This window comes from Pan troglodytes, chromosome 5, assembly GCF_028858775.2.
Source record: "Pan troglodytes isolate AG18354 chromosome 5, NHGRI_mPanTro3-v2.0_pri, whole genome shotgun sequence".
In the NCBI taxonomy this organism is placed as follows: Eukaryota; Metazoa; Chordata; class Mammalia; order Primates; family Hominidae; genus Pan; species Pan troglodytes.
Window position 1 is genome coordinate 70,308,512 of NC_072403.2, and position 14,224 is coordinate 70,322,735.

Below are 14,224 nucleotides of genomic sequence, written 5' to 3' on the forward strand. Positions count from 1 at the left end.
GAGTCAGTGGTCAGATCTGAAGAAGTAAGTGTGATCTATGCATGTCTTCCGAACAGAGTCTATCTTAATGGATTATATAGATAGTACTACAGATCACATGAATTATCCCTCTGCTTAGGCTGTGTATACTACTAAAGTAAATGAATACCTGTGTGTGTGTGTGTGTGTGTGTGTGTGTGTGTGTTCTCTGCCTGAAGCATCTACCAAAAAGGTGGCCAAGCTGTCAAGAATATATATAATGCTGGTATTCTTTTCTTCCCTTATGACAACTTGACAACACACAACAGGAATTCTCATTCCCCTAATCTGCATTATTTCTCTCTTTTTTTATTTTTGGGTGGAACATGTTCCATCAAATTTATGTGCTTCGCTCTCTGTATCTCTGTCTCTTTCTCTTGGTATAGAATAATTCATCTATAATGGCTCCTGAGAGTCATTGCCTGGGACACTGCAACGTAACATTGTTTTATTTATTTTCCTAGGTTATCCACAATATCCTGTCATGAAAGTTTAAAATGTCTTTTCCTAGGGGATGATGATAATCATGTTTTCTGTCTGATAACAATGTATGGCCCAAACTTTTCAAAACATTTTCAAGTATGTCAGTCAATTAATTGTTAATTCAAATCAGTTTTCATCTTTCTCAAGGTTAAAGAGGAGAATAAAATCAAAGACCATGAATAAAAGCTATGGGTCCGTAATTTTATAAATTTGTATGAGGTCTGAAGAACATCAAGAATTTGTGAAATTTTCCACAGAGTAGAAGCACACAAGCTCCATCTAAGTTTTATGGGGTGACAACAATATAAACATGAAATAGTCACTTCTTCTCTGATGTCTGATAATTGGTAGTGAAAACTTTAAGGATAATTTTCTTTTTCCTTATTGAATTTGGCTACCAGAACTTCAGGGGATTTGCTTCAATGGCAATGCTTCTGAAAGCACAAGTTCATTGATTTGCTGTATAATTTTAATCTGCAGGGAGATCTTCTAGCGGACTAAAGAATGCAGGAATAAGGATCTTAAGGAATGCACTGAATCTCACTTTTGTTTCTAGTCTATCCAAAAGAAGGTGCAATAAGAAGGGAAATGGAAAGCATAGCTCAGGGGAGAAGTCAAGGTTAATAGTAGAGACAGATGCACAGGCAACAAATATTGCTGCAGAAAGTTAATGAGGCAAGAGGTCAAGATGCATTGTTTTAGAGGCAAGGTCTCAAAAGCACATTGACTATGTATCAAACATATGCCAGAGTTATCTTTCAAAATAGAAGTCTGACCAGGTGATTCCTCAGTTCAAAAGGTCATCACTGGCTTACCACTCTTCTTGAAAACAGTAAAACAATTTAATCTAGCACAAAATATCACCAGCTATTTCTTATTGAATATTGATTTTTCTTATTGAAAACATGGTGACAAACTTACTTAGGTTACCCCCAAATTTTAAATATATGGGATTTTCTCGACTTTTCACAATGATTAAGTTTAATTACATGTCAATTATTTTCGATATCCATGATCCTAATATAAGAAGTGCCAATGGCCTTCATATACACTAACTACATTTGTAGATATTGAGTTTTAAAAGCAAAAAAAGTTTGAATGTTGAAGTTATATGCCTGACTATGGCCAAGTTCATATTGGAAATACCATTGTTTTTAATTTAAATTTAAGTACTTTGTATTTAACTCCAAATAGCAAAATCAAGAAATTACTGTGTCAGTCATCATATCAGAACAATTTAATAACGCATAATTACTACAGGTGCAAATTATCAGTGTGACTAATATATATAGTTATATATAACATAACTAAAACTCTGTGGTCCTACTGTCAATAGCATCCTCTGAATTTTTTTTTTCTAAATTCTCACCTAATTGAAATCAAATACCTTAAAGATTTCCCTGAGACCACTGTTTATGACTCACCAGTCCTAGAAACTGATATCTGATACAGAACCCTGAGTATGTACAAGTAAAAGAGCCATGAAACATTTCAGAAGTCAAATTGTTTGATCTTTCCTACTATTTTGGTAAGAATACATGGAATTAGCAGACACTATAGGTAAATTAGTGGGTCATCGATGTGAGGATCCCAATACTCAATTGATTTTTGAGAACTGGCAAGTAGAAATTTAAAACTTTCTTTTTCTTACCACCAAATATCTATAACATTTAGGGAAGCTTTTCTTAAGTCACAGAATGTTCAACTGACTGCTCATAAGAAAAGACATTTATTTCATGAAACATCTTACGTTCCTCCATTGGAAATAATGTCCTCATTCTCTGAATCTGTATAATGTTATGTGTTTACATTTTATGCTGCTTACCCATTTCTTTTCTGTGTTATAATTGTTGTTTTGCATGTTGTATCTCTTCTCTACGAATCTGAGTTTCTTAGGATAAAAAAAATCTTAAATAGTTGTTAGAATCTAAGTTCAACAATATACACATATTGAGTGCTAAAATATGTGTCATAAAGGATATATTAAAAAATAACATAACCTCACATCTTTCCATTCACACTCCTTGAAAGTAACTTGCAAGCTTTCCTACCTGTTCTCCCTAGAACAATGTCTCCTTATATTCAAGAAGACTTGCTACACTTGACCTCCTATAGGGACTATTACTTGAGCCAATCTGAGCAAACAAATTTGGACTGCATACCTTTATTTTGCCATCCATAGCATCTTGTGTTTATACCTCTATCAACACATATTAGTTAATATATTATCATTTGTTTACCCATTTCTCCCTTGGAGTATTATTCTATACCAACCCAAACAGCCACAGTCGTCACACACCAATGAATACACTGATCATTTTATGCTTATCTTTAACTAATTTATCATTAGAGACATTAAGGTGGCATCTTCATTTTAGAACATTAAGAACAATGTCTTCTGAACACTTTCAAGCCTCTCTCATTTTCTACAACATACTGTGGCAATACATATTTTCTTTCTCCTTTCAGATTGAAGTGAGTCAGCCTTATAGTCAGAAAGTCTTTGAAGCTAGTCTTCAAACTCTGGGAATGTGCACACAGCCTTCTCCTTACTTGGGAATTCAAGTGCAAATGACATGAAAACAGTTACAGAAACTAAGACAAAACCAAATCAAACACTATCATACAAGGACACCATCTAACATCCAAAATATATCAAAAGCAGCAAGCAAGATATGCTGTGCTGTACGTCAGTATCCCTGAGCTGCATGGAGAGCAACAACCAACAGGTCTTCCTTCCTACACATTAACTCTTTTCTTAGTTTCATTTATTTTTAATTAAGGGGGGAAAAGCTTAAAGCAGGTGGTTTCTGTATGAATAAAAAAAAAGACTCCTAAGCCAAAAGAGAAGTATAAAACCCTGCCGTTTCTCAGTGGCAATGCCAGAAAAAGCAGAGAAACAGAGATTGGTTTTTATCATAAAAAATGCAATAGATGCAAGTTATATTTTCTCCCACTGCCTTGCCAGAATTTAATTATTTCTAGAATAAGCTAGCAGGTGTAAAATGCACAGTTCCATTTGTTATCATGTAAGAACCATGTGAAGAAAAGAAGTTTTGGTTAAAAAAAAAAAGAAAAAATTGAAGGCACTAAGTCTTAGTCTGTTCAGGCTACTGCAAAAAAAGATACCATAAACTGATTGACTTATAAATAACAGAAATTTATTTCTCATAGATCAGGAGGCTGGGAAGTACAAGTTGAGGGATGTTTAGTGTCGGCTTTCTCACAGATGGTGCCTTCTAACTATGTCCTCATAGGCTGGAAGGGACTATCTAGTTATCTGCAGCTTTTTTATAAGAGCACTCATCCCAATCATGAGTACTTCACCCTCATGACTGAATCACCTCCCAAAAGCCCTACATTCTAATACCATAGTCTAGGGGTTAGAACTTCAACATTTGGATTTGGGTGAGGGAGATACAAACACTCGGGCCATAACAGAATAGATGAGCTAATCTTTATATAAGTTAATGTATTCTGTGCTCACCAAAAGAAATCTGAGTATGGCTCAGAGTGAAAAGATCTAGAACTGTATTTTGGTTGCAGAGTGAAAACTTTCTGACATAGTGCTCATGGATATAGGGTTTGTATTCACTGGACAAACTACATTCTAACATTTGCTATCTATGAATAAGTGACCAACATCTCTGAGCCTGTTTCCTCATCATCACCATAGGAATAAATAATGATTCTTACATCACAAAATTGTTTTAATCATTCAATAGGGTAAAGTATCCAAGACATTTAGCCTGGCAAATAGTTAGGCTTCCTTCATAAATAATAACGTTTTAATGGAGGCTTATGGCTCAAGTGATATTTTAAATCACTCTAAATATTATTGTAGAAAACAATGCATTATATCTTTAGCAGTGTATGATATTGCATTCAACAGACTGTTCCACAAAATTCTTGTGCTTAGTTGTGATTAACACCACAATAATTGTAATCCATTCATGTTTTCGTTCATGTATAATAATCAACAAAATTTTATTTAGAATCTACTATGTTGTATCTGCCTGGAGAACAGTAGTAGGTAATATGTGCACAGTTCCTGTTTTATGGAACTTATTGAAGAGGAGAAAAGCAGACCAGAGAGGGAGAAGGGAATAGAGAAGAAGAGGAAGGGAGGTGAGAGTAGTTGGTCAAATAATAAATATATAGCCACAAAAATAATTGATGAATTACAATTTTAGTAATTGCTATGAAGACAAATTATAAAATGCAGCCTAATTTCTTGTGCGAATGCAAAATGGTACAAATATTTTAGAAAACAGTTGGGCAGTTTCTAAGTAAATACACTGTTACTGTATAATCCAGTGAGTGTGTGCCTCGATGTATAGCAAACGAATTGAAAACATGTTCACACAAAAAACTCCACAAGAGTATTTATAACAGCCTTATTCATGATTGCCAAAACTTGAAAACAATCAAGAAAAACTTTAGTAGGTTGAATGGATAAACCATGGTACATCTGGACAATGGAACATTATTCAGCCCTGACAGGGGCTCTCATGCCATGAAAAAATCCTGGAAGGATATTAAATCCCCATTATTAAGTGAAAGAAGCCAATCTAAAAGGGCTATATACTGTATTACTTCAACTATATGGCATCCTTACAAATGCAAAACTATGAAGACCCTGAAAAGATCAATGATTGCCAGAGATGGAGGGGACAGAGGAATTCACAGGGGGATCACAGAGGATTTTTAGGGCATTGTTACTATTCTGTATCTGTAATGGTGGTTACATGTCATTATGCATTTGTTCAGACCCAAAGAATGTACAAGACCAAGAGTGAACTCTAATGTGAACTACAGACTTTGGGTGATAATGATGTAATATAGATTTATTGATTGTAACAAATGTACCACTCTGTCATGGGATGTTGATAGTGAGGGAGCCTGTCCATGTGTGTAGGGAGGGGTATATGAGAACTCTCTGTATTTTCTGCTCACTTTTTCTGTGTACCTAAAGCTCTTCCAGAAAATAGTTTAAGAAAAAAAGAGTTACCTAAGCACATGTTGTGGCAGTATTATGAGGTTTACCTGAAAAAGAGGGACATATGCTAAAACCTGAAAGATGAGTAGAATTGGGATAGTGGGCAGGAAGGATTGGAGATCATTCTAGTTAAAGTGTAGCATGTGCAAAGACACACAGCCAGAATTTTGAAGGGAATATTTGAGCAACTGAAGGCTAAATAGGGGGCTACAGTACAGGGTTAGAAGATCAGGAGGAAGTGAGGCTAGAGAAGTTATCAGGAAGGGGTCAAACTGCACACAGCCTTGTAGACTACGGCAAAGCTGTAGGACTTCGGAATGGATTTTGGAATCCAATCTGTTTTTATTTTAGAGAGTAGCTTAATAATATCTTTGTACAGACATTGTGGCTCATGCCTATAATCCCAGCATTTTGGGAGGCTGAAGCAGGACAGGTGCTTGAGGCCAGGAGTTCCAGACAAGCCTGGCAACATAGTGAGACCTCATCTCTACAAAAAATATTATGAAAAGTTAGCTGGTTGTGGGAACACATGTCTGTAGTTCCAGCTACTCGGTAGGTTGAGGCAGGAGAACCATTTGAGCCCAGAAGTTTGACGCTGCAGTGAGCTATGATCATGTCACTGCACTCCAGTCTGAGCAACAGAGAAAGAGCTTGTCTAAAAATATATATATATATATATATATTTAGTTATATAATATATTAACTATATATAGACAATAATATAGTTATTTATCTTAAAAATAAATGGATAACATTTATGGCATAGAGGAAAGAACACTCATCTACCAGTCTGTAAGTATGGGCATTTAAAATTCTGAGCCCAACTCTCCAATGGGTTAACAATGTTATCTTCAATATAGCCAAGCTTTTAATTCATCCACATGTTCATGCTGTAAGTGAAGAAACAGGCTCAGAGAATTTTCCATCTAATTGAAGTCTAAAATGTTAAGCCATTACTTTTTTGAGTCAATATATGACATTAAATATATTCTAGGTTTCTACCAAATACATTCTTCCACCAGCCACATTAAGCAAAAATCTGATGCATAAAGATGAAAGGTGGGCATTCATTATCTTTAATATCTACATAGGTCTATGAGGTGGTCATTATTTTACCATACTCCATTTACCAATAAAAACTGCTGTTGTAAGAATTTTTTTTTTTTTTTTGAGTCTCACTCTGTCGCCCAGGCTGGAGTGCAGTGGCAAGATCTCGGCTCACTGCCAGCTCCAAATCCCTGGTTCAAGCGGTCCTTGTGCATTGGCCTCTCCAGTAGTTGGGATTACCGACAGCCACTATCAAGCCTGGCTAATTTTTGTATTTTTAGTAGAAACCGGGTTTCACCATGTTGGCCAGGCTGATCTCAAACTTCTGACCTCAAGTGATCCACCAGCCTTGGCTCCCCAAAGTGCTGGGGTTACAGGCATGAGCCACTGCAACCAGCAAGTTGTAAGACATTTAGATTGTACATCACAGCTGTGCCATAATAAAATGTAAGGCAACTTATTTTAAATATTCTACTTCTGAAAATATTAAACTACATTTTTCATTATACATTATACTTATTTAATACAGAAAACTTCCTCTTTTCATTAATATTTTTGTCTTTATTCTAGTTTGCACCATCTCCTCCCCCCAAACCCTCACATATCTTGCATTACAAAATACTGTCACTGTGTTGCTTAGAAATGCTCAGAACACACATCCCTCCATCTTTTTCTCCCCCATAGCACTCATTCCTGCCCATAAACAAATTAACAAATAAATAAACACAATAATTTTGTTTCTTCCCCCATGCATCCTCTGCTTTTTAGGTGGTAGATTTCATAAAAGCTAGGATCTTGGCTCTCTGTTACCAGAGCCTAATTGATCTGGGGAGAGGAAAATACATTTTTTGTGTTTTTTTTGTTGTTTGTGGTAAAACTTGTCCTGAGAAGCAGATCGAGCCTTATTTCTTATGGCTATTTTATATTTAGCATTCTCATTAGCAGTACTGAGCAAACCCTCAGGGTGGACTTCCACTATGTGGTGCGGATTAAGTTTCAGCGCTTTTAGAGATACCTTTCTAATCCTTAGGAGGAAGCCATTATCTTTTGTCCATTGAGAAATCTTTCCTAACGACTACTTTACTCAGAGTTCGCCAATTGCTTTATTATTTTTTAATATTACTACCAAATAAGCGTCCTAGCTAATGCTTTTATTTCCCTCATCATACAGTTTTCTTCATTTTGTACCCAATGCTGACTTCCTTATTATCCCACACATTATCTGTCTCTTCCATACAGCTGAATGTTCTCTTTGGATAACAAACTGAAACTAATTGATTTTTATATTATTTTAAGGATCTGCAAAAAATGGTGCTCAACATATATTAGAGAAAACTATCAAATTTCACCTGAATAAGAGCATTACTGATTTTTTTAGTGCATTGCAAGAGGATGTGAGCCTGTACTCTTTTCCTTAATTTGAATGTAAGACTAGTGTATACGTATTTCTTTATAAGTTTTCCAAATACATTGTTTTAGTGAGTATCCAAAGGATGTGTTTTGACTGATCTAAAATACAAATTACTTGAATTCAAATAAGGATAAATGTCAAAACCACAAAAATATCTATTTAAAAGAGCATTATGAGTTTGTCTAAAATGGCATCTTTGCTTTATTTCCTATTAAGAGATAATAAATATTTTTTAATAGAACAAGTCATCTCAAACACAGAAAACACTTAGTAAATATTTATTAATAATATTGATGACTTTATCACATGAGAAAATAAAGACCAGAAACATAGACATACATCAAAATGTTTGTCTGTCTTGCTATACTGGTGTCTTCTGTGTTAGGTTTATTTTGAAGATGACATTTAAAAACTGAACACCACAAATAGACTGTCCTTCTGTAGAACTCAGAACCCTTTTTTCTCAGAAAATAGTTTCTCCATTTTTTCTTCATTTTAATACAAATACAGCTTCCACACTATATAAACATCTGTGTTTTAATTTAAGGGCTGTAATTAACACTTTCATCAACTCTATCATTTACAAAACACAATAAGCCTGACCAATAGACACTCATTGGTTAATGCATGGAGATCAATCTTGTTTGGCAGAATTTCATTTACTGAGGAAGAAATGAGCAGTTCTGATCAAATGAAAAAGAGAATGATCATTTTTCTTGAATTCTTAAGCAAGTATAGGACATTCAAAAATTGTATTCTGTCATTTAAATTCTTTTACAGAACATTTGAATTTCAAAATGATGTAAGTACTTTAATCTTGTTTGGAATCACTTTTGTAATTGGATCTGCTTAAACGAATAATATTCACTAATTATCAGCTTGTCAGAGATTGTCATAGCTCTAAACATTAAGAAAAACCTGAGAGTTCAGACTTTTAATGTTATCTTCAAAAAATTAATTCTCAGAAATAAAGAAAAAACAGCTTCCCATCTCCCTACCCAGCAGGGACTATTTACCTCCCACATCACTCTTCATCATTAAACAAGAATAACTGTAGTAATATTAATCCTATCTAATCCTGTAAATATGTAGCTGAATTAACATTTTTATATGATGACCTAATTAGTGAAACTTTTAAAGTAGCTTAAATAAAAGAAATCTGGGAAAAAAGTGCCATTTTTCTGAAGATCTCTGAGAAGAAGAAAGATATTAGAGGGAAGTTCAGGTGAACATAAAAGGATTTAACGTGAAGAGAATTGCTACAAATTGTTAGGTAAAAGCCTTATTGCTTTGAATTGTGCTTTGTTGTTTCATGTTCAATTAAAAATTCAATACAAACATATTTCAATTATTTGAATTATTTGAATGTTCTTTACACAGATTGCATGTGCTACTGTATCAGCTGGTGTAATTAGAGTACACATGCAAGACAATTTTTAATTTTTAATTTTTTACATGTTAATGGAGAATCTGATTGCCAAATTAATGACTTGAACAATCCCATAAAGCCTTCTAGTAACTCTGAAAAACAAGACAACCATTCAAGTTGAGATACCTGAGAAGCCTAATTATAACAACAAAATCCTTTTTTAAAAAGACACATTGAATTACATGAATGAAAGAAAATCCATTCATGTTTTCTTAATAAATATATTCATAGGTCCTTTCACTCTAAAACAATCACAAAATTCTGGGTTTTGGTCTGGTGTGTAGAGAATTTGGAAGTCATCATTCCCATCTACACAATAAGAGAAAAGCTGAACAAACTAAAAATCAACTCTTTTTAGATTTTTAAGAAAATTGAGATCATTTCCCACTAAAGGAAAACTTCTGCCCCCAAACATTGGAGAGACAGTCAGGCAGGTACAAAGAATTATAGCTTACCAGAGCAGAAATTCAGAAGCAGAAACCTCTGCTGGAGCCAAAACCAGGGTAGAAAAACAAACTGTAATTGATGAAATGCTGGAGGCTCAGTGTGTACGAGCTTGAGAGTTAGTTAGAAACTACAGGGGAGCCCACTCTTAGGGAATACCCCACACTGTAATGAACTTTACGTTCAAAAATGCTACAGGGTTCTCACAGTGAGGTTTGGAGAAAAATCCCCTCATGCTTCCAGCATGGAGAGGAGAGAATAGCCATTTTGAAGACTCCCAGAGCATTCTGTTCCTCTTAACAAGGCTTGTCCTCAAGTGAAACTATTTTACCAGAGCTTAATTGACCTGCAGGAAGGGAAATACCCAACTCCAGCCCTGTGTAGATTTTCTGTCTCACCTAAGGGAATGGGGTACAGAGAAGCACATTCGAAGGTCACAGACCAGAGGCACAGAATCACCAAGACTGAGACCTAATTATAGGACTGTTAAAGGCTTACCCTCTCCCACACCTTACTGCCATATCAACAGGGATCTTTTATAACAACAGGAGATTACAACTGAAAGAACTCCACACCTCACACTTCTTTAAGAAGAATTTTCTAATGAAACCAAAATACAACAGGCAAGATGAAAATAAAAATATAAGACGAAATTTTGACCTCTGACACCTATGGCTGTAGCATAGCAAACACAGCCTGACTCCTAGCCAGATAAACATAAAATGTTATGCTACAGGCCTATTTATCTGAGTTCCTTTTACCCAATGCATCATGTGTTTAAATATAAAATTACAAGACACACTAAAAGCCAAAAAAATAGAAGAGACAGAGTAAGCATTGAAGTCAGACTCAGGTATGTCAGGGAGTCTGTAATTATCAGACTGGGAATTTAAAACAACTGTGACTAATATGCTATGAGCAGTAATAAAATACCTTAACAATGATGACCACAATGAAAACACATATACAGATGCTCCTCGACTTATGATGGGGTTACATTACAATAAATCCATCAAAAGTTGAAAATATTGTAAGTGGAAAATGCATTTAATACACCTAATCTACTGAACATCATAGTTTGGCCTAGCCTACCTTAAATTTGTCCAGTACACTTACATTAGCCAACAGCTTGGGCAAAATCATTCAACCCCACACCCATTTTATATTACAGCGTTGAATAGATCATGTAACTTATTGAATGCTGTGCTAAAAGTAAAAAGCAGAAGGGTTGTAGGGATGTTCAAAATACCATTTCTACTGAACGTATGTCACTCTCGTACAATCATAAAATCGAATAATTGTAAATTAGTGACCGCCTATTCTGTGCTCTGTGCTCTTAGGAATACTGCAACGTCCAGTGTTGTCTTTGTCCTTCAGGAGTTTACAGTGTTTCAGAGTTGACAGAGAAATGAGCAAACGTTCCAACAGAATGTGATAACTGATGCAATGTTTAGTCTCTTCCCATCTATTCTAGTGCTAGAATGCCATGACTTACCCCCTGTACATTGTCAACTCTCCATTATGGACACTGTTTTCATGTTCACCTACACTCTATGTACATCCTTCATTTTTAGTACTAATGCAAATCAATTTACCTTTTTTCTAATTCTTATAACTGCTTTATTCTTAAGATTCTCTCAAGTTTGATATCTTCCTGTGAATGAAGTACCCATGAAGTTTCACATTTCCCCATGGTTGTGATTTTTATTCTTTTAATATCCCATTTGCACTAAAGATTAGTGGGAGAGGGAAAAACAAACCTAAAAAGTGATTTTCTAATGTTTTTATGCATTTTCCATACCTGTAGCCATTTCAATATTTTATTTCAATATTTACAAATTTAACGTGCTACAAATATTTTATCAAATATTTTGAATATTTGATTTTCTGATAATTCAGCAGATTATTTTATTTTCTGTTCCAATGAATAATTTGCATGTGATTTTCAAAAGTATATTTCTTAGGAATATCTAATTTAGAGTAAATACATACTGCTATAGCATTGGCATGAATAACATTTCAATGTTAAAATTCTTTTTCAATAAACTGAATTTCCCCTATCTTTAGCTACTCATTTTAAAGAATAACTAATGCATTAGCAAAAGTTGAATCTCCCTTATCTCATTGTAGCATTTCACACAAACATTATCTCTTGCTATGACAAGTTTTTAAATTTTGTTTCAGCTTTCAAGTACTTACAGAATGGTTGCAAAACTATCCATTTGAAATTAATTTAGTAAATGCCTTACTAAAATATAAATGCATTATGTCTATAACATTTTCTTCTATTTAGTAGACATGTGGTCTTATAAAATTATATTTTCCAAGATGTTTCTATTTCTAACATATACTAATGTATTTATCCTTCAGATTTGATTTTTTTTATTAAAGAAAGAGCTCAAATATTAATAGATTCATATTTCACATGTGAAAGAACATATACCAGGAGATTAACTATTTCAGGAAATTTTATAGATATTTGGTAGTGAATTATTTGTTTTTATGAAAACATATCATATGTAAAATAAGCATTGATTTTCTAAGTTATTTAGATTCCTACGTATCTAAGGCTGCACTGGCAGAAGACATAGTTAAATAAAAGACACATCTCAGTATTTTGCTCTTTATACTGACTTTTCGAGGAAGACATTATTGGTATAATCTGAGGTGTCAGAAAAATAACTTCTTGGTACCAACTAACTTTCAATTTAAGTATCAGAGCATCTGATATTTTTCTCCAAAGATCTATCGCTTTTGTAGCAGTAAGAGAAAATCTTTTTCCTAGGGCAAATCCAAAATTAGAGAATTCTCAGAGAAAGGAAGATATCTGTTTGAGCTCATTCATATCCCTCCAAAACAGATGAGCCCTGGGAATATCCTTTAAGAGGGAACAGCATTGGACTTAAGCCCAGGTCCTTCTACAATTGATTTTTCAAAATCTTGTGTTCCGTGACAGTTATTGATTATTTTTTTCTATGTAATTCCTTAACCTCGTCTAGAGACTCTTGGTTCCGGTTTTTCCTTTCTGATCTTTCACTTCTGAGAAGGAGTTTCTAGCTCCATTTACACTTCCCTTCACACTTGTTCATCTTTTATACACACTGGCCAGATGCTTGAAGTATGATTCTTTATTCTGGCACTGACTCTAGTCACCTGACTATACCCCATCTCTAATTATTTAGCCTTAATTTCAGTGAAGGCTGGTCTAATAATGATATTTATAAATATACATTTAAAATTTCTGATAACACATTCTTACCAATTGCTGTTTTTTCACTATATTCATGGGCTGCGGTCAGTTTTAATAAAAGACTGTGGTCAAATGCTATTTTTTAATAGAGACATTTTTACCAAGGAAAGTCATTTCTAGTGCTAATGGAGTTCAGGCCAGTTCAAACTTGCTGAGGAAGCAGATCCGTCCTCCTTGGACATACAATATGCTGAGCCCAACCCTGGAAGTAGTACTATGTCCTTGGGCAAAATAAAAGTTCCGCCAAGACCCTGACAGTATTAAGTAATTCCTCCACTGGCATCCTCCTTCCAAATGCATTAAGACATTAAAGGCCAATACATTAAGTCGCTTGCACCTTGGTGTGGATCAATTTATCAGAATGTTTTTCTTCTGAAAGAAAGGACTGAGGGTGCAAGTGATGCATGGACAAGAAGGGAAAGAGGAATGCTGAGAAAAGTGTAGCGTGCACAGACAGAGAAGGAGAGATGCGCTGAAGATTAACTACTCCGACCTTATTTTTCACCATATAATTTTCTACTACTTACTGTGTATCAAAGAGAGTAAAAAATTATTACAACCACAACCACCAGTAATCTTTACCATAAATCCAGGTGTGCATAAACATGTCGAGCCAGGTTCATTCTCCATGCAGAGTTCATGAACACATGAGTTGGGAATGCACTCAAGCTCCTTCTCACAGTGGTGTCCAGACCATCCTGTTCAACAAAATTACAAAGCAGATATGCAATTTTTAATGATAATAAAAACAATTATGCTAATAGCCTATATTTATTGGCTTTTACTATTTGAAATAATTATGCTAGATGTTTTGTACAAATTACCTCAGTGTATCTTCATGATCAGTTTATCAGGTAGCTCTTATTCTATCTCTGTTTAGTTCAAGAGAAAATTAAACTCAGAGAAAATAAATAATTTGCTCTAAAATCACATAGTTAAGTATAAATGAAAGTCAGTACATGTATGATATGTCTCAGCTCTTATCCGTGGTGCCATTCAACATTACATATTCAAATGTTTTTACTTATTTTACTTTGGAATAAATACATGGAAAGCAATAGAATAAAGACACTTAATAATTCCCTTAATATGAATCTTAAATTCAGAGGAAAGCACCTACTATAGATATCTAGATATACAATG

General features: G+C 34.5%; 1 protein-coding gene across 1 annotated transcript in view; it reads right to left on the bottom strand.

Annotated features, from left to right (window-relative positions):
- The window catches only part of LOC100609532 (protein eyes shut homolog), a 2,075,858-nt gene that overhangs the window by 879,977 nt on the left and 1,181,657 nt on the right, over positions 1–14,224 (bottom strand). The window contains exon 26 of the mRNA XM_063813139.1: positions 13,664–13,779. Within this exon, the coding sequence (XP_063669209.1) occupies positions 13,664–13,779 (116 nt within the window). The remainder of the gene's footprint in view (positions 1–13,663; positions 13,780–14,224) is intronic.